Source organism: Acinonyx jubatus, chromosome A3 (assembly GCF_027475565.1).
Source record: "Acinonyx jubatus isolate Ajub_Pintada_27869175 chromosome A3, VMU_Ajub_asm_v1.0, whole genome shotgun sequence".
NCBI lineage: Eukaryota > Metazoa > Chordata > Mammalia > Carnivora > Felidae > Acinonyx > Acinonyx jubatus.
In genome coordinates, this window is record NC_069388.1 from 117,346,010 (window position 1) to 117,364,137 (window position 18,128).

An 18,128-nucleotide genomic window follows, 5' to 3' on the forward strand; every position below is an offset into this window, starting at 1 on the left:
GCGGCCCGCCAGCACCACACGCTGCGAGAGCCCCCCCCTCCGCCCTCGCGGTGCCCCCTGGGCCGGAGAGGCCCTACGCTCACCTTCCGGCAGAAGCACTACCCAGTCTGTGTAAGCGGCTAGGGGGCCCCCGACCAGCCTGGCAGAAGGACCCCCACCGCGTGTGCACGGGATCCTAACAAGTCACACCGTGTCGGGCTCTGAACCGTGACCCATTGCTCCTGCATCTGCTCCAGCTGCCGGGACTCCAGACACCATCCCGGGCCCAGCTCTGCCGGGACCAGTGGGCAGGGAGCTTAGCTCCGGCTTGACTGACTACTCACCGTTGGTTGGTTGGTTGCCACAAAGCCAGACTCTAAAATCAAGCCACCTCGGTGCTAGGGGTTCTCAGGTGACCAAAAGAGAACGGGTCCTCACACCAGAGCCATTAACGGGCTCCTAAAGGGTGCTCTGGGAGAGCCTCAGGCAGGCATTTGGCCAGTGCAGGAAAAACCTGGGGGCCTGGCTGGCAAGCTGGAGTTTTCCACTCAGCAGCAATGGAAAGTAGGAATGATGTTGAAACCTTTGAGGGAGCTAGAAGGTTCTTGTAGGGTAGGGGCTGATGAGGGGTTTTCAGAAGAGAACCCAGGAGTGGGCCACGGGCACACCCATTCCAGAGCCTTCTGCCTGGAGGCCTACACGTTGTACCTGTCGGTCCCCGTGGTCCGGAAGAAGAGAGCCGCCGACACCCAGCATTCCACCTGCACTGTCCAGTGCTCTAGCATTTATTTCACTAGTCCCAGAGGATTCACTAAGGGATCGACAAGGAAACCAAATGCTTCAGCATCAGTTTGTGTGTCCTGCTTCCCGACTCCCCTTGCCCTGGAGCGGAGGCATCAGCTCAGGGCCTGAGCACCAGCATGGCTTCACTACTCTTAAGAGAAAAACAGGAAATAAATATCTAGGAAGGCTAGATAAGGCAGAAGAGAAGGCCTGTAACCCGGGGCCTGAGGCCAGCGGCACGAGAGTTAGTGTGGTCCTGGGTGAGGAGACGGAGAGCCCAGGGGCTGGGAAGTAATGGGTGCTCGTACACCATGGCCAACCTCCGGGTGCCAAGCAGGTCGTCGTGCCCGAGATCTGGGGGGCGAGGGCCTGCTGTGAGGCACATGAGCAAGTGCAGGAGGCCTGGGCTCCAGGAACGGGGAACGAGCAGGTTTCCCCAAACCACCGTGCTTTCTCCCCACCCACCCCACCTGTGCCAGCTACAGAGAGCAAGAGGACGGCACCGTGTGCTGGCCAGAATCAAGCGAAGTGGGAGTAGAGGGGAAGTGGGAGAGACTGAAGGCCACTCGCCTCCAGAATCCAGGAGCGGCTGACCTAAATCTACCTGCTCCTCGGCGGAGTGAGAATCTTCGCAGACCGGACCCAGCCTGGCAAGATGGAAGGCGGAAGCCTGGGCACCGGAGACGTCAGGGGACCACCCGGCTCCCCGACTAGAGCACGTCAACAGCAGGGCCGTTCTCGTCGAGGGTCTTCACCCGCAAACCGGCACCGAGAGCTGGAGCCTCCGAGGCACGGTGGCACAGGCTTGTACTCGCTACCCCAGTGCTCGGGGCCAGGGCCCTGATTCACAGAAGGGGGAAGGAAGGGCGTCCTAGAGATACAGAAACGGCACCCAGACTCTGGGGCAGCTTAGGCCAAAAGCCCACAGGGCACAGGGGAGAGGGCACTTGGGGAATTTGTGCTTAAGTTACAGACCATCTTCTTCCCTGGTCTCTAACCTCAACCTACAAGCTTGAGAAGCGCAAGAGGCCTGTGAAGTTCTGCACAAGGACACGGGAAGATGTTAGGTCACCGCGAAGGCCAGCTTTTGATGCCCTTCCTCCACGGGAATCACAGCAGTGTGGCCCCAGGCCCAGGTGCGCCCCAGTGCCTCCAGCCTCCTCCCCACATACTCTGCACAAAGGCCAGATGTCCTCGTGTAGGGGTCTGACCCCAGAGTCCCCCACTTCCAAGTGTGTCTGGATTCACTCTGAGGGGCTGCCTGGCCGCCTCAGTCTTGGCATAGATTCTCCTCGCAGGCGGGACCGGCGCCTGGGTCCCGCAGGCTGTCCCCCTGCAGCCCCGGGGCCTCCGTGCCAGCTTCCAGTTGCGCAGCTACGAGCCGGGAACATCAGATCTTGGGCCGCCAGCCTTTGATGAACTGCATGATCTTCTTGACCTGCAGCTTGGTGAGGTGGAAGTCATCGGCCAGGATGTCCTCGCTGAGCTGCACGAAGATGCTGCCGTCAATGCGTTCTCTGGCAAAGAAGCTTACCACGTCCTCTGAGAGCCCGATGAAACGCAGACTTCGAGAGACTTCTTCCAGGGAGAGTGCAGACAGGTCAGCGGGGGGCTGCCAGGAGGAGGCATCCCGGCCTCCCCAGCCTGCGACCCCCTCCCAGGGACTGGCAGGAGGCCCCTCCAGGCGCCCTTGGGCGAGAAGGAGCCGAGCTCCGCCCGCCTCAGGCCCCTGCAGGGCCACCGGTGACAGTGGGGTGGGGACCTGCCGCAGCACCAGACCTTCTGGTTCAAAGGCCTTGGGGGGTCCGAGTGGCGAGAGGCAGGGTCCGGGCCCAGGTGCCCCCACAGCTCTGGGCTCCTGACAGCGCAGCAGCTCGGGCTCCGGGGAACCGCCCTGGCCCAGCTCAAAGGGCTCCAGGGCTGGTTCCGGCCACTCGGAAGAGGAGGAGGAGGAGGTGGGACAGGAGGGGGGAGCAGCTGAGTAGGCCTGGCCTGGTGAGCCTGGGCCTGGAGAAAAGGCAGGGCTGGAGGTAGCCAGGGGGCCCGAGGTGGTCGTGGGCCCAGGAGAGGCGGCCACGGAAGGGCCCGAGGGGTAGGCAGGCCCCGAAAAGGGGTTGAGAGCTCCGAACGGAGCAAAGCGTTTCTGTGGGTGAGAGGGCTTGAACAGAGGCGGGCAGCCGTGGTACGCCTTGATGGGGGTGTCAGCCCCCAAGACGGAGGCAGCCCGACTGCTCGGGGGCTCTGCGAGGGCCCGCGCAGCCTGGCTGGGCTGCGTGGTGGAGGGCAGGGGTCCCGGGGGTGGGCGGCCGGAGGCCTCGCCGGCCTTGCAGTCTCCCCAGGTGCACGGGTAGCAGTAAAGGGAGTAGGCATCCGGTGACGGTGAGCCGCTGCCGCTGCCGCTGCGGGAGGCTGCCCTGCGGGCAGAGACACAGATACGCGCGGAAATGCGACAGGCCGCTCTGCCAGGGCAGAGACTGCCACGCTGATCTCAGCAACGCCGGCTCGCGCCCCGGCCCCCAAGGCCTGAGGCACCCCCCCCCCCCCGCCCGGGACTGCCCTAGTCTTCCTTCCAGCCTCTCCCGCCCCCGGGAAAATGAGACTACGCTGAATCACGTAAAATTTTCATACGGCAAGGAGCACTCCATCCCGTGGCAGATCCCAGTCTGGAGGGAACCCGGGCCGCGTCCCCACCCAACCAACACCAGTTAGGAAAGGAACAAACTGAAAGTGGAAAGCAAGGTGTGGCCCCAGCCCCCAGCGCCCTCAAGCTCAGGTACTGCTCAGGAACGGACGCCCTCCGAACCCCCAGGCCTGGACTCTTCCCCAGCACCGGCTCCCCTCCCCAGGCCTCTTCCGGAGGACCCAGCACCGAGAGAAGGAGGAGGCTCACCCATCCTGGAGGCCAGAGGAGTAGTAGGAGAGGCTGGAGCTGGGGGAGTGGATGGGCTGCAGCTTGGGGAAGCGAGGGGGCACCGGGGGGCTGCCCGAGGGCCGGCCGCTGCCATTGCCACCCCGGGGAGGCACAGGTGGGGCGTTGAGCAGGCGGCACTCCTCCTTCACCTGCAGGCAGAGGGCCGTGACTCCGCGTCCTGTCCCCAGGCGGCGGACACCCCTTGCCTCGCCCTTCCCAAGCAGCTGGGCGAGGAGGGTGTCTGGGATGGACACTGCCCCACTTTGCCAAGAGGCTATCTCCGCCTTACTCACCTCTGCCATTCACCCACCCCGGCCCTCTAAGTCTCTCCAGCCTGTTTCACTCCACGAGAGCTCATGACATACACACCATCTCCTGTGGCCTTGGAAAGCCATCGTGAATATAAGAATATGTATATATGAGGAGATCCAAAACAGATATGTAAACCTAGTCCCTCCTCAAGGAAAAGGAGAGGAAAAAATGGTGTGACAAGGAGAAGAAAGGGCCATCGGTCATCAAGATCCCCTCCTTATAGGTCAAATACTCCAAGTGGACTCCCTGGGACGTTAACGGCTGCAGTCCACTGCTGTGGACCAGAGCGGTTGCAAAATTCTGCAGTAGGCACAGATAGGGTTCCTTAGTGCAGGACTTCTCAGAGCCTTTAATGAACCAGCGTTCTGTGGTTCCTAAGTGAGGAGGCGGTGGGTTAGGAATCATCCACTACATTTTCTAAACCTATTCCACCACGGGACCTTCTTTTCCCTGGACAACTTAAAGGACTCCTGTTCTGTGGAGCCTTCTGAGCTCATCCCCAAACTCTCTCAAGCTAGAGACCTAAGAGCATCTTTGTCTCCAGAACTCCCAGTGCCACCGTCCCTGCTTATCTACATACCATACATATCTACGTCCCTGGTATCCACACCGGCCCTGGTATACCACAAACGCTCCAGCGTCCTTCTCCTTCCCCCACCCCTGGGACACCTTCTGTCACACGCTCCAGGGGCTGGAGGCGGAGCTACGAGGCTGGGGCGCAGAAGAACTTGCTTCTGGCCGGCCACCTCCCTGGAGCAGACACCCCCAGTCCCCCTCCCTGCCTCCCACCCCCGGCCACTCACCGCCTCGGACTTGGGAGGGACGGGAGGCGGTGGCGCCTCCGGCTCCAGGCGGGGCGGCCCGGCGGCCCCGAAGGAGATGAGGTCGGGCCCGGGGGGCGGCCGCGTCCGGCCCTCGGCGAGGCCCTCGGCCGCCTGGTGCGTCCACAGCTCCTCGTAGGGGATCTCGGCAGGCGGCGCGCCGGGCTCTGGCGGGCCGGCCCAGTCGGGGCTCACGTACTCCTGCTCGCCGTCGCCGGGCAGGCCGGGGGCGCGGGCGGGCGCCGGGGCGCGCGGGGGCGCGGGCAGGCAGAGGCGCGCGCGGCGCGGGCTGGCGCAATCGTCGGCCAGCTCGGCGGGCGCCTCGCGCACGGCGGTGGAGTACTCGTCGGGGTCGAAGCGCTCGCGGCAGTAGGAGGCGCTGTCGCGCACCAGGCGCTCCACGCGCGGGTCCCCGGCCAGCAGGCCCTGCGGCAGCGCGAAGCGCGGCGTGTCGGTGAGCAGCAGGAAGTGCAGCGGCGCCGGGCCCTCGCGGCGCAGCGCCAGCCCCAGCACCACGGTCTTGGAGATGATGCTGACCAGCTTGTAGCAGTGGCCCTCCCGCACCGGGTGCAGGTCGTAGGGGTTGCGCGGCGGCCGGCTGGGCACCAGCACGTTCACGGGGAGCCGCACGCGCTCGATGATGGCGCGCACCGTGTGCTCGCCCTCCTGCATCTGCAGCTCCAGCGGGCTGCGCGTGCTGAAGCGGCCCTGGCACTGGAAGGGCAGGCTCAGGCTCTCGTTGGTGCGGTGGTTCATGCAGATGAGGCAGGGCATCTTGCCCTTGACGGGCCTGGCGCCGCCGCCGCCGCCGCCACCCGCGGCCCCCGCACCCCCGGGGCCGCCGCCTCCCACCCCGGCCAGCGCCCCGGCCCGGCCCAGCTTGCGCAGCAGCGTGGTGAAGCGCGAGCGCTCCTTGGTGGTCTTGGCACACAGAATCTCCGCCTGGCCCATGAGCGTGAGCTCGTCGCCCGCATGCAGCGTGAAGTTGTACACCTCGCTGTCCTCGCTGAACTCGCCCGACACCACCTGCGGATCCCAGACACCGGGTGGGGCTTTAGCCGGTGGCCCAGGCAAAGCCCTCCTTTGAGGCGCGCGCACACCCCCGCGCTCCCCGACCTGGGAGCCTTTCCCAGGCTGAGACCGGATCAAGAGCACCGGACTGCAGGGTCAGGAGACCCACCCTCCCTCCCGGAGAGGCCACGTAGCAGCCGTGCAACCTTAAATGAGCTACTTCTGGGGCCTGGGTTGCCTCGTGTGTTAACTCTTACTTGGAAGAACTGCAACATGTTGGTGTGCCATACTTTTAAAATATCCAGTAAATGGCAGCTTTTATTATCATTGCCTATACGATCTGGGCAGTAACAATACTCCATCTACTCAAGGCTACTATGAAGAGGAATGAACTGGTGGATAAGGGTCTGTAAACAGAAACGAGCCATCCATACACCAGTGGGGGTCTGCCGGGACTGTGTGCCCCCAACGACCACTCTTCCTACCGAAGGGACGGGCTGCCCTGAGGATCTCCAGGTCAGGGCAGGACCCTCCACACACACTTCACCACCTATTCCAGGAAGTTCTGCAGGCCAGTGGGTCATACACCTGGCTCTTCTGACATGGCCCAAGGCCCTCAAGGGGCACTGTGACACCTTCTGCCTCCTGGACCCTAAGGACAACCCTCCAACCAGCGTGGGGACACCAGGCCTGGTGTGGCAAGGACTGACCTTGACACTGAAGGTGATAGCTTCCATCACAAAGATGCGGTCAGGGAAGACGCTGGCCACCTCTTCCACGCTGCTGAAGTACCTCACCGGCTCCCTCACGTCCCGGGCCTGCTCCAGGAGCTTGAACTTCCCTACGAAGGACGAACACAGGCTGCTAGGGCACGCCTGCCCGCCGGTCCCCCCTTCTTGCTCCCCTGGCGTCAGCCAGCCCCTCTGGAACCGAGACTGCAGAAAGGCAGGTTTGCACAGCCTGAGGTGGAAGGGGCCAGGCAGCTGGCTCAAGGGGGGCAGGTGAGCACAGACCTAGCAACCAGAACCCCATGGAGAGCTTGTGGGTGGGTGAGGAGGTCCGCAGCTGCCTGCCCAGAGAAATCCGAATGCACATTGGCAGCCAAACGCTTGCAGACAAAACTGGTCTGCAACCATCAGTGTCGCACTGGAGATGCTGGCTCCTGGCTTCGTCCCAGCCCCACTCTGACTTGCTGTGACCTTCCCCTCTCGGGGTCCTCGTCGGAGGGCAATGGAGCAGACGATCTGGGGTCCTGTGTGGATCTGGCATCCAACGCACGTACCTCGGGTTGCCGATCCATACCGATGCACCTGGCACCGGGCCTTGGAGACCCCAGGAGGGCTGCTCAGACTCCAGCTCTGTTCCCAGACCCTGCCCTGGTCCAACATTCAGCCCCTGGTGCAACATCCCAGAGGCCTCTGACCTGAGCCTGACAAAACTGCCTCCCTCCCTCCCTCCAACGAGGCCTTCCTAACCTGCGGTCGGGGGCTGTTTTAAGCTGGCCCGGCAGATGCCCCCAGCAGGCACAGACTTTAAAAGAACGAGGATAATCCATGAAGCTGACCCCCTTGTATAAACTGTCTCACCTCACCGGTCACATACACCCTTTATGTGCCCTGAGACAGAGGGTACAAGCCTAGATGACCCAGATAGAGTTGGTGCGACACAAAGCACCCAATGATGGCAGGATGGGACAGCTGCTACAACAGACTCGTGACTGAAGAGCCAAAGACCCGCCTGACGGTCCGAGGGGATCTTAAGAATGAAAAGAGTTTTACAAGGGCGCCTAGGTGGCTCAGTCAGTTAGGCGACCGTCTCTTGATTTCGGCTCAAGTCATGATCTCATAGTGGTGAGATTGGGCCCCACACCAGGTTCCACACTGTGGAGCCTGCTTAGGATTCTCTCTCTCCCTCTCTCTTGCCCCTCTTCTGCTTGTGCTCTCTCTCTCTCTCCAAATAAAAAAATAAACGTTAAAAAAAAAAGTTTTATAGAACAGACAGTCCACATGGAAGAAATAGCACGGACAAGACAGGGTCACCGGGGCGGCTCGGTCGGGTAAGGCTCAGGTCATGATCTCGCGGTTCGTGAGTTCGAGCCACACGTCGGGCTCCGTGCTGATGGTGTGGAGCCTGCTTGGGATTCTCTCTCCCTCTCTGCCCCTCCTCTGCTCTCTCTCTCTCTCTCTCTCTAAATAAATAAATAAATAAACTTAAAAAATTTTTTTAAAAACAGGCGTCACGAGAGCAGATTGCCTACCCGAAATGGTGAGTGCCTATGCCCAGGACTTTAGGAAAGTGCCAACGGCATGTGAAGCAGTAACCAGGTTATGAAAGGCCCTAAATGCCAGGTTAAGGCAGAAAGACTTTGCTCAGTAAGAAATGAGTTTTTGGCTTTCAGCTCAGAGGAAGCCAAGGTGCCGTTTTCTCCCATCGTCCTGAATCCGGATTCACCTGACACCAGCCACCTCCGCCAGGCCACCTAAGTCCGACGCCCAAAAGATCGAAGTCACGTACGGAAGGTGCCCTGGTGGGGTAGTCACTGCCATGTCTGCAGAGCCCCCAAGACTGGCCCCCTGGGTGCGCGTCCCAAAAAGGTTAGTGAGGACATCGCCAAGGCAAGTGGTGATCAGAAAGGTCTGAGGATGACAGCGAAACTGACCATTCAGAACAAACAGGCCCACACTGAAGTGGGACCTTCTTCCGCCTACGCTCTGATCATCAAAGCCCTCAAGGACCCACCAAGACACAGAGAGAAGCAGAAAAACATCACGCGCGGTGGAAGTCTCACTTTTGACGAAACTGTCAACGTTGCCCAACAAAAGCAGCATGCATCTTTAGCTAGAGAATGCTCTAGAACCATTAAAGAGATCTTGGGGACTGCCTAGTCTGTAGGCTGCAATGCTGAAGGCTGCCCCCTTCAGGACAGCCTGTATGACGTGATGCAGTGGACTACCCAGCTGGCTAAGAACTACAAAGGAAAATATCTCAATAAACGGTCATCTCACAGCCCAAAAAAGAAATGAAAGCCGTTGCAGTGTTTTGAGCAAGAAAATGCCAAGCTCCAAGTTGAGCTCCATAAAGAAAGCAGAGAGGTCATTCTGCAGGAGAGCCGGGACAGCCACTGGGGAAATGGCAAAATCAAGCAGACCAAGAGGCAGACTGGGGCAGCGGATTAGGTGCAGGTAGGGGGAGGAAAGGACGCAGGCCACCGGCCGGGTCAGAAATGGAGCTGGCAAAACAGACTCTTAACTACAGAGAACAAACTGAGGGTTACTGGGGGAGGCTGGGGGGTGGGGGGGGAGGGGATGGGCTCGATGGGGGATGGGTGTTAAGGAAGGCACTTGTGTTGAGCACCGGGCGCTCAACTACATTCTACTCCTGAAACTAATATTGCGCTCTATGTTACCTAACTGGAATTTAAATAAAAACCTGGCACTACCAAAAAAAACCCAGAAAAACCAACGCGACACGGAGCAGGCAGAGCTGCTAGTCAAAACTGGGAACCTGGAAGTACCATGTGGGGCAGGAGCCAGTCCTTTGGAGGCCAAGTGAGGCCCCCCAGGGGGTGCTCCTAGGGGGGTGAGCAAGCGCGGGCAGGGTTTAAGGACTCCGGGTGGGAGGTACAGACTGAACCCACAGGTGGGTCTTCAGCTAGGGCGGATCTCAACCCTTTGGGAACTCTCCTCCCAGAAAAAAATGTCAGCGTCCTCCTGGCGTGAACACAAACACCGCGTTGTATACAGTAGGTGGGTCCTGGAGCCCCCCAGACCCAGCCAGAATCCCAGACTGAGGACACCCCCGCTGCCCCCAACGTGCTGAGAATGAAGAACCAAGGGCCCGTCAGCACCTAGAAGCGGGAAAGAAGTGAAGCTGAGAAAGGGAAGGGAAAGTGCCCAGGAGAAAGAGGAGACCCTTGTAAGAAAATGTGCCACAGCCCTCCAGGGCAGCAGCGAGAAACTGGGGAGGCGCCTGGCAAGGAACGGGGGTCTGGGGTGGGGGGGGTCGGGCAGCAGGGGCCGCACAGCGGCTACCATCCCACTGCGGGTGCCACCCCTCCCTCCCGCAGCCTCCCCCCCCCCCCCCACAAGCCCCCCACCACAAGCAGCCAAGCGGGGAGAGCTGCCCGCTGCCCCCTGTGGGGAGAGCTGGAGCCAAGTCAGGGCTGCAGACGGGAGAGGATGTGGCCGGCGGATCGATGTAACCATGGTAGCCAGCACCACCCCCTCCGCCGCAGCGCGGGCCCAGCACCGGTCATTACCGCGGGAGGAAGGAAGGGAGACCTCCCGGGAGCGATGCGCCAGCCCCTGGAAGCCTTCGCTCCCCCGGCAGCTTCCTCTCCTGCCTCCCCCGTAGTGAGACCCCAAGCGCCCCCGCACCCTAGGGACCTGCCCCACCCCAGCCTGCCCCTGCTCCCTGCCCTTTCCCTCGTACGTCACATTCGCGCTCCCAGGCGTCCCTTCCAGCCAGAGCAGTCTCCCCCTCCTCTTAGCACCCGACCCCGGCCGCGCCGTTCCCTAAAGAATGGTGAGTAAATGTACAGGCTTGGGGTCGGACAGACCTAGTTGAATCCCATCTCTGGCACCAACCAGCCGCGCGACCTTGGGCGAATTATTTAATCTCTCCGAGCTTCAGTTTTCCCATCTGTGAAATGGAAGCACAGGGCTTAGCTCCCAGAATGCCGGCCAACGCTGACCTGAGCCACCTAGCCCCTTGTGCGGGGCGGTGGGGGCCTTCTCCGGGCAGCCAGGTCCCCCGAATCCACGGGCGCTGCACTGCACTCCCCTCCCCCGCCTTCCCTGAGACTCCCGGGTCTCGCCACTGCCCCCGCCCACGTCATTATTAATTCATTAGGAGGAACTAGCGTCGGGCTGCGGGCTCCGCTTCCAGGCTATAACCCCGTCCCTCCCCTCCCCCACTAGGGCCACCGAGCCACCCACCGGAAAGATGCGGCTAGGAATGCGACTCCCCTGCAGGCCAGCCGTCGCCCCATGACCACACCGTCCACATGCACACAGGGGCACCAGAAGATTGCATAAGGGAAAGGGCCCCAGGCCTCCTGCACTCACTCACTCTTCCCTAGGAGGCTCTGTGCCTTGGTTTCCCCGATGTTTAATAACACAACTGAAATGGGACAGTAAAGTCACACTAATGTCAGCGAGGGCTTTTTCCAATCTTTTGTTTTTTCATCCCAAGAAGATCTGGGGCCCCTTCCTGGACCAATACCAGATAGCCAGGCTGGGAAGTTTCTAGCTGCTAAGCAGGCCTTTCAAGGGCTCCAGGCTCAGGGCCTAACCCCGGGTCAGAAAGACACCAGAGTATTTCCTCATCTTTTAAATGGGGTGTGGGAGCTATGGGGGTACCAACTTCACAGCGTTGTTTGTAAAGAGCAGAAGCCTTAGTCCTGTCCCCCTGGCTCAGAGGAGACCCAAGAAGGGCTGGGGACCCCAATTCCTGGGAGGAAAGGAATGGGAGCCTTCCCAGCTCCAGCTCAGGAGTTCCCAACTTCTACTAGGGCAGGGGAAGGGGACTAGCAGTCACAAACACAGAACTGGGCAAGCTACCAGAGCTCTCGGAGCCTCACTTTGTGAGTTAGACGGAGCTAATGAGACTTTCTCACACGGCTGCCATGAGGATGCTATGACGAAACACTCAGCTCAGCATCTGGAGGGCGGCGTGTTTAACACGCAGGAGCTGTGGGACCTTTGGGGCACATAGGGGCATCTCTGGAGGGGGCCACCAGATTCCCACCCTTCCCACCCAGGTGACAACAGCCCTGCGTCGCTGGTGTGGTGCAAGCAAGCATCAGCCCAGGAGTCCGGTCACCTGGGTTCTAGCCCTTGCTCTGCTGCTCCCTAGCTGTGTGACCCTGGGCAAATCACCTCCCTCTTAAAGCCTCTGTTCTGTCACGTGTAAAATACAAGGGCTGTGCTTTCCAGCAGCAGAATCCTCTCTTCAACCAAAATCGTATGTATCAACATCATACATATAACAGATAAAAGTACGAGTTCATTAGCATCATCTCATTTAAGTGTAAAATTTTCACATTCGCTGATAAAGCCAGTCAGTGAAAACAAGGAGTTTAACACAAAAATTGGGAAAAATCAGGATTAGAGTGGACGAGTACAGTTCTAAAATCAGCCTGAGCATCCCTTTGTTTCTGAAGAATTTTGGTTGCACACCAACCACTGAGAAGATCCCCGCACGAGACATTCTCTTCGAGGGTCTGGACAAAAAAAAAAGCCTTAATGAGGCAGCTCACAGTACACACCCAAGGTCTCTAGTTAGGGTTAAGGTTTGATTTGCAGCAGTGTGAGAGTGGGGTTAATTTTTAGATCATCAGTTTAAAATAAAATGTGAATGGGGCGCCTGGGGGGCTCAGTCCATTGAGTGTCTGACTCTGGCTCAGGTCATGATCTCGCCGTCTGGGAGTTCGAGCCCCGCATCGGGCTCTGTGCTGACAGCTCAGAGCCTGGAGCCTCCTTCGGATTCTGCGTCTCCCTCTCTTTCTGCCCTTCCCCCACTCGCGCTCACCCTCTCTCAAAAATAAACGTTTAAAAAACTAAACGAAATAAAATGTGAATCAAGATTTTGCAACCAGAAACCCAGGACTCCCCCAGAAACGGTATGAAAACCACAGGGCTCTAACCGCCACCCGGCCAGCCATGTCCTCGTTCATCCCTGTGGCTCCAGGCAAAGGGTGGTCACTAACAGTTTCCCCCAAGGCCTACCCCCTACCCTCCTGCCTGCATCCCCCAGTGGCTCTATGTCATCTGTCCCTGGCTGGGCACACCTGGGTACTGCAGGGGGATGTCAATCTTGGGTCCGATGACATAGTGGCCCTCCTCCAGGGTATGGGCTGTCACCGTTGTCCACTGGCGGCAGGAGTGAATGAGCAGGATGTCTCTCTCACTGACACCCTCAGCATACTCCCCTGGGAAGAGGAAGGAAAGGTAAAGTGAACATTAGGAGGGACGAGGGAGGCTAACGTCTTCACCAAGACCCCGACTGGGGACGGCTGCCCACGATCCCTGTCCAGGTCAACACCGCTCAGGGGACAGGCGCGCTGCCAGCTGTGGCCTCAGGGCTGTGAGTCACGCCTGGTCTCCCAGGGCTCTGGCTCCTGACGGGGCCCCAGCAACCACCCCGGCCACAGTCCTTCATTCACCACTCGCCTGGACGGCCTGCTGTCCCAGGCCCTGTGCTGCGAGCCGGGGTTCTGGCAGATGAGCTGGCCCCGCCCTCCCAGAGCACTTGGGCCCATGGGGAGGTGGAAAGAGAGGGGAACCCAGAAAACAGGCCACGTTGGAGGTGCTGAGTGGAGGGTGTCTGGGTACTCCCAGACGGGAGCAGCAAACTAGGTGAGGTCTTCCCTGAGCAGACACTAGAGCTGGGCCTCAGGACCACCAGCAGAATTCTCAGCCCCCAAGTCAGTGCCCAAGCCAGGCGAGGAGGGCCTTGTCGGGGGCACAGACAGGGCTGAGACGGGCTATCCGTTGTGGATCCCTGCTTGAGGGGCCCCCAGAGATTCCTGGCTCTCTCCTGGGCAGCCCCTCTTCACCCACTGCCACAAGGGTCTCCTACATGCAGGGGACCTCAAAGGAGAGGGGACAAAGTCTCCGATAACCCCTAGCCCCTCTCAGAGAAGCTGTTTCTTGGCTCTCCCTTTGTCGGCCCTTCACCCTCCCTGTCTTCAAAACACAGTGATGAGGTGTGGGGGGGGAGCTTGAAGGGGGAACCTAGTTCTGGGGGAAGCTGCACTAGGGCAGAGGTGTTGGGAGGGGCCTGGGCCCAGAAGGCTCCAACCCCAGCAACGGTTTCCAGGAGAGCAGGAGGGGCTGGCCCAGCTTCCAGGGGGCCTGGTCTCCTGGATGCAGCTGGTGGGCAGGGGGAAGGTTGGGGGACGCCTCCTTCCCAGCCCTCTCAGACACAACTTACTAAATTGCTGCCACCCAAGCAAATGGGAAGTGGTTTATCCTGACTACCCTGATGACTGAGGGCTCCATGAAGGGTGTGGGGAGGATGTGCTCAGGCCCTTTGAGTGGGGCGGGCTCCCACTGCATTGGAGGGGGTCAGAGCTTTCCTCCTCAACCCCTCATGTCCTGGGGCAGAGGAAGCCCTCCTACTCTGCAACCCTTCACAACCACACAAGGCACACACCAAAGGCTATGGTTCATGGCCCCCAACAGTTGAGCCAGCACAGCCCCTGGGCCTAGTGACAGGAGCTTGTCACCCCACTGACACAACTCAGTCCCATGGCTGCAACTACAGGGGCCTCTCCCAAATGCACAGGCTGTAGGGCCTTTAAGACTAAAGACACATTTTTGTTCACGTATTCGCACTCACAGTGACCACAGCCATAGCCACCACAGACAGGTCACAGACAGGCAGACAGCTGGGCCATCACACCAGTTGTCCATTCACTCATCCCTCCGGTAAGTCCAGAATCTTTGTTAAGCGGGATATCCTCCTTCAAGGAGCCTGGAGCCCAGTGTGAAGGCAATAAACTATAAAAACGCGTGTACAGATTCAAGTCAGGGGTGCCGAGGCCCCACGGGAGCCCAGAGGAGGCCTGCTGGGACTGGGGAGCTCAGAAAGGACCCCCAGGAAAGGGAGATGCCAAGGAGGACGTGTGGGAAGTGGCCAGGCAGAACCTAGGGCCAGCTTATCCCATTCACACGCAGAAGGGGACAGCCTTGATGCTGACGCGGACAGTCTCGGGATCACTCGCTAACGATCTGGAGAGCAAGAGGTTGGGCTGCTGAGCTCTCCTGCCCGACGGCCCCGGCTCGGAAACGGACACGCAGCCCGGTCGGTCGAGGGACACGCTGCCGCTCACGGTGCCCGTTCCACCCCGCCGCGGGTCGGAGGAGGGGCTGCGGGCCCCATGGAGGGGAGAGGAGCCTGTGGCCGCGGGCCCCATTAGCATTCAGGGAAGCGAGTGTGCCAACGCGGGCCAAACCCCTATTCTTCTCGCACACAAAACCCCCGGCCTGGCTGCCAGCCCCGGCTCCCGCCCCTCCTCCAGCCAAGCAGCCGCCCCCCCCCCCTTCCTCCAAACGGTCCCCTCGCTCCGTGCGGCCTCCAGGCGTCCCCTCTCGGGCCCCCATGCACAGTCCCATCGGCAGAGCAGCCTGGGCTCCTGGGAAGTGGGGCAAAACATGAGGGAAGGCCGGGACTTGGGGGCACGGCCGGCGGGAGGGCCCGATCATTCGGGCCTCTCCCCGAGGTGACCTGCCCGCCGGGGGCCGCAGACTGCTCCCCGGGACGCTAAAGGAGAGCGCAAGAAGGGTGCCAACAGGGGCCGATCGGGGCTGGGGGGTGGTGGCGGCGGTAGGAAGACGCAGTCCGAGGCCCAGGGGATGCGGGAGGATCGAGGTGAGAAGCGGGAGACAAAGGGACGGAGGGGGGCGCGGCCCAGGCGGGGGGTCTGAGGGCTGCAGGGAAAGGGATGCACCGACGGGGCGGCCGCGGGGCCTCCGCCGCGCTCCGGCTTCTAGCTGGCCGGGAAAACTCTGCCCCGGCCTGGTCTCAGTTCCTGTCCCAGATCTCTGTCCGGTGCCCGTGAGCAGGGCCCAGGAGGCGGCGGACCCTCGGCTCGTGGGCCCTGGGTCTCCAGGGAAGGCGTGCCGGGAGCCGCGCGAGGCCGAAGCCGGGAGCGGGAGGGCAGGGGCCACATCATCACGGCCCCCTTAGCACCTGCCCAGAGAGCCCCCGATTTCTCCGCGGACCCCCAGCCCCCCTTCCCGCACCCCAGTACCTGGCCCGAGGCAGGCGAGCGTGGGCAGGCGGCAGCGGCTGACGATGAGGTCGAGCGGGAAGGCGCCCATGCTCCAGCGCAGGCCGGCCAGCCCGGCCGCCAGCTTCTCCATGGCATGGGCGCCCCCGGGGCCACCGTCCCGGGGCCCCGACGGCCAGTCCCGCGCGGCCCGGGCTCCCGCGCCCCGCCGCCACCTCCTGGGGCCGCCGCGGCGCTCCCCGCCTGGTGGCCCGGCCGGGGCTGCAGGCGTCACGTGGCCGGCCTCCCCGCGGGGCGCCGGCCCCCGCCCCCCGGCCCTCGCCCCACCCCCCGGCCCGCGCCCGCCGCCAAGTCCCGCCTCCCCGCCCGACCCCGCGCGCCCGCCCCTCTGCCCGGGCGTCCAGGTGACAGCCCGACTCGGAGAACCCCGGGCGCGCGCCTGGAGGGAAAAGGAAGACGCGCGGCGGCACCTCCGGGGCGGGGGCGCGGCGGGGGTCAGCCTCCTGCACCCCGGCGGGTGGATCTGGACCCCCTTTCCCCGCCGGCAGCGGCGCCTCTCCTCAGCCCCTCGTGCGGTGGCCTCCTGGAGTCGCCGCCGGCCCTGCCCCGGCCCTGCCCCGGCCCCTGAAGCTCCTGATCTTCGGCAGCTGCGGTCGTGGTCTCCAGGGCATTTATCACCGCCGGCTTCAAACAGCCTGCGAGGCCGCCTCATGAACCCCATTTTGCTGATGAGCAAACTGAGGCTCAGAGAGGTCAAGTGGCAGCTCGGCCTTGAATTCTGGTTTGGCTTCAAAACCTACTGCCTTCCCGGTACTCACCCCTCTGAACCCCAACTAAAGAGCACTTGCCAGGTTCCCCCTGCCTTCTTACCGCTTTTCCCAAGTCCTGGGGGCCAGAGAGCTCCAGAACACACACACGCGGTGTGAACTGCTCCCGCTCTGCCCAGGAGGGGACAGCTCCGGGAGGGTGACCGGTGGTGGAGTCCTCTCTCTCAGGCAGTTACGGAACCCCTTGTCCCCGCTCTCAGGCCCTGAAGTCCTGCTTCCTTTTCTGCTGTCCTCACCTCCTCCTCCCAACCCCTCGTGGCTCCAGCTCCGGAGTTCCTCTTGGGAAGCCCCTTCTCAGAAGCTGCGGTGACTTCAGCAGGGCCACCCTGCCAGAGGACCCCCTTGGCCCTCAATGTGTCTGCCCGCCTTCTGCAGGTGACCAGGGGCTGGTGCAGGGCTCCCGAGGGGCCGTGGGCCCTAGGTTGGTCCTTAAAGGGCCCCATGGACCCTAGTTCTCAGCCTCTGCACCCAGGGAGCCCCCCCCACCCCACCCCCACACACATTCAACACAAACCATCTCTTCAAGGTGACTAACCTCCCACATCGTGTGACCTGACCACCATAAAAATTGGCATCAAATAAGATGAACACAACTTCTCCTTGCGAAGATTCACGTCAGGTCACTTGTTCAGTCTCCATATTTTGCGGAGGTCAGAACGGGAGACTCCAAGGGCAGGATGCTTTGCTCCAAGACAACAAAACAGGAAAGCCGGACCAGGACTAGGAAGCAGGCCTCCAGCCAGGGCTAACCCCACAACCCCGCTGGCCCCGCTCCCTGTCCCGCCCAGGCCGCCTCGCCCCAGGCCCGCTGTCCACTGGGCAGGGGGTCCCCCGGCTCGCTCTTCCTTCAGCCACCAGAGTTGTGACTTGGGGTGGTCTGTGGGGGTGGGGGTGAGTTCTTTCCTGGGGAAGTGGGAAAGAGAGACAGGGCAGAAGGGAAGGAGGAGGTAGAGAAAGGGGGAAATACGAGTGTCTAAGGAGGGGATGAAGGCGGGAGGATGCGGAGGCCAAAAGAAGGAAGTGAGGGAAAGGAGCCTGGCTTAGTCACTTTTCTTTCCCTCCCCGCAGGCCCTCTCTTGAGTAGGACGGCCATATACTTTGTCACCCGAACGGGGACACTTTTGAGAGTGAAAGAGGTGCTAACTAACTGGAACGAGAGGCATAAACCAGACTCTAGGACAGAGTGCAAACCAGGACTGGGCCATGTGGTCACCCCATCCCCGAGGGACACCTGTGAGCCCCGGATGTAGACGCCCCGTGTACCGTCCCACCTCAGCTCTGGACCTCAGCTTCCAGCCAGGCGCCCTCACCCCTCCAGCGGCATTCAGAGACCTTCCATTTCCACAAGCCCGCTAGCACTTGCTCCTCCTTTATCTTCTATCCCGACTAAGGAAACACCTTTCACCTGGCCCCCCAAGCTGGCAATCTCCTTAACCCTTACTTACATCCACCTGGTCGCCAAGTCCCTGCGGCGGCGCTTGCGCTCCCACCTTGCGTCACGAGTCGCCCTTCCTCCTCGCCAGCCCTGCTTGTCCCTTCGTGCCTTCGGTGGTGCCTCCTCCAATCTTCTCTCCCCCCGGGCCACCCTTCATCTTCCATGCCCAAAGCCCTAGAAGCTCTGGATTTGGGCTGAGTCAGGGACCACGCTGGTGTGAGACGTCGGGCAGAACCGCCTAACCTGTTGGACCCATTTCCTAACTTTTGTAAAATGTTCCGGAGTCTCTCCAGGGCTTTTGAACGGTGGGCCA

The 18,128-nt window shown here is 61.3% G+C and overlaps 1 protein-coding gene across 1 annotated transcript; it reads right to left on the minus strand.

Annotated features, from left to right (window-relative positions):
• Positions 1 to 25: 25 nt before the first annotated feature.
• Positions 26 to 15,800, minus strand: GAREM2 (GRB2 associated regulator of MAPK1 subtype 2). The gene is made up of 6 exons (XM_027033366.2): positions 15,575 to 15,800; positions 12,608 to 12,748; positions 6,528 to 6,658; positions 4,789 to 5,832; positions 3,653 to 3,822; positions 26 to 3,176 (listed from the first exon to the last, which is right to left on the minus strand). The coding sequence occupies exons 1-6, from the start codon at positions 15,684 to 15,686 to the stop codon at positions 2,153 to 2,155; spliced, it is 2,622 nt and encodes an 873-aa protein (XP_026889167.1). The 5' UTR covers positions 15,687 to 15,800; the 3' UTR covers positions 26 to 2,152.
• Positions 15,801 to 18,128: the final 2,328 nt, after the last annotated feature.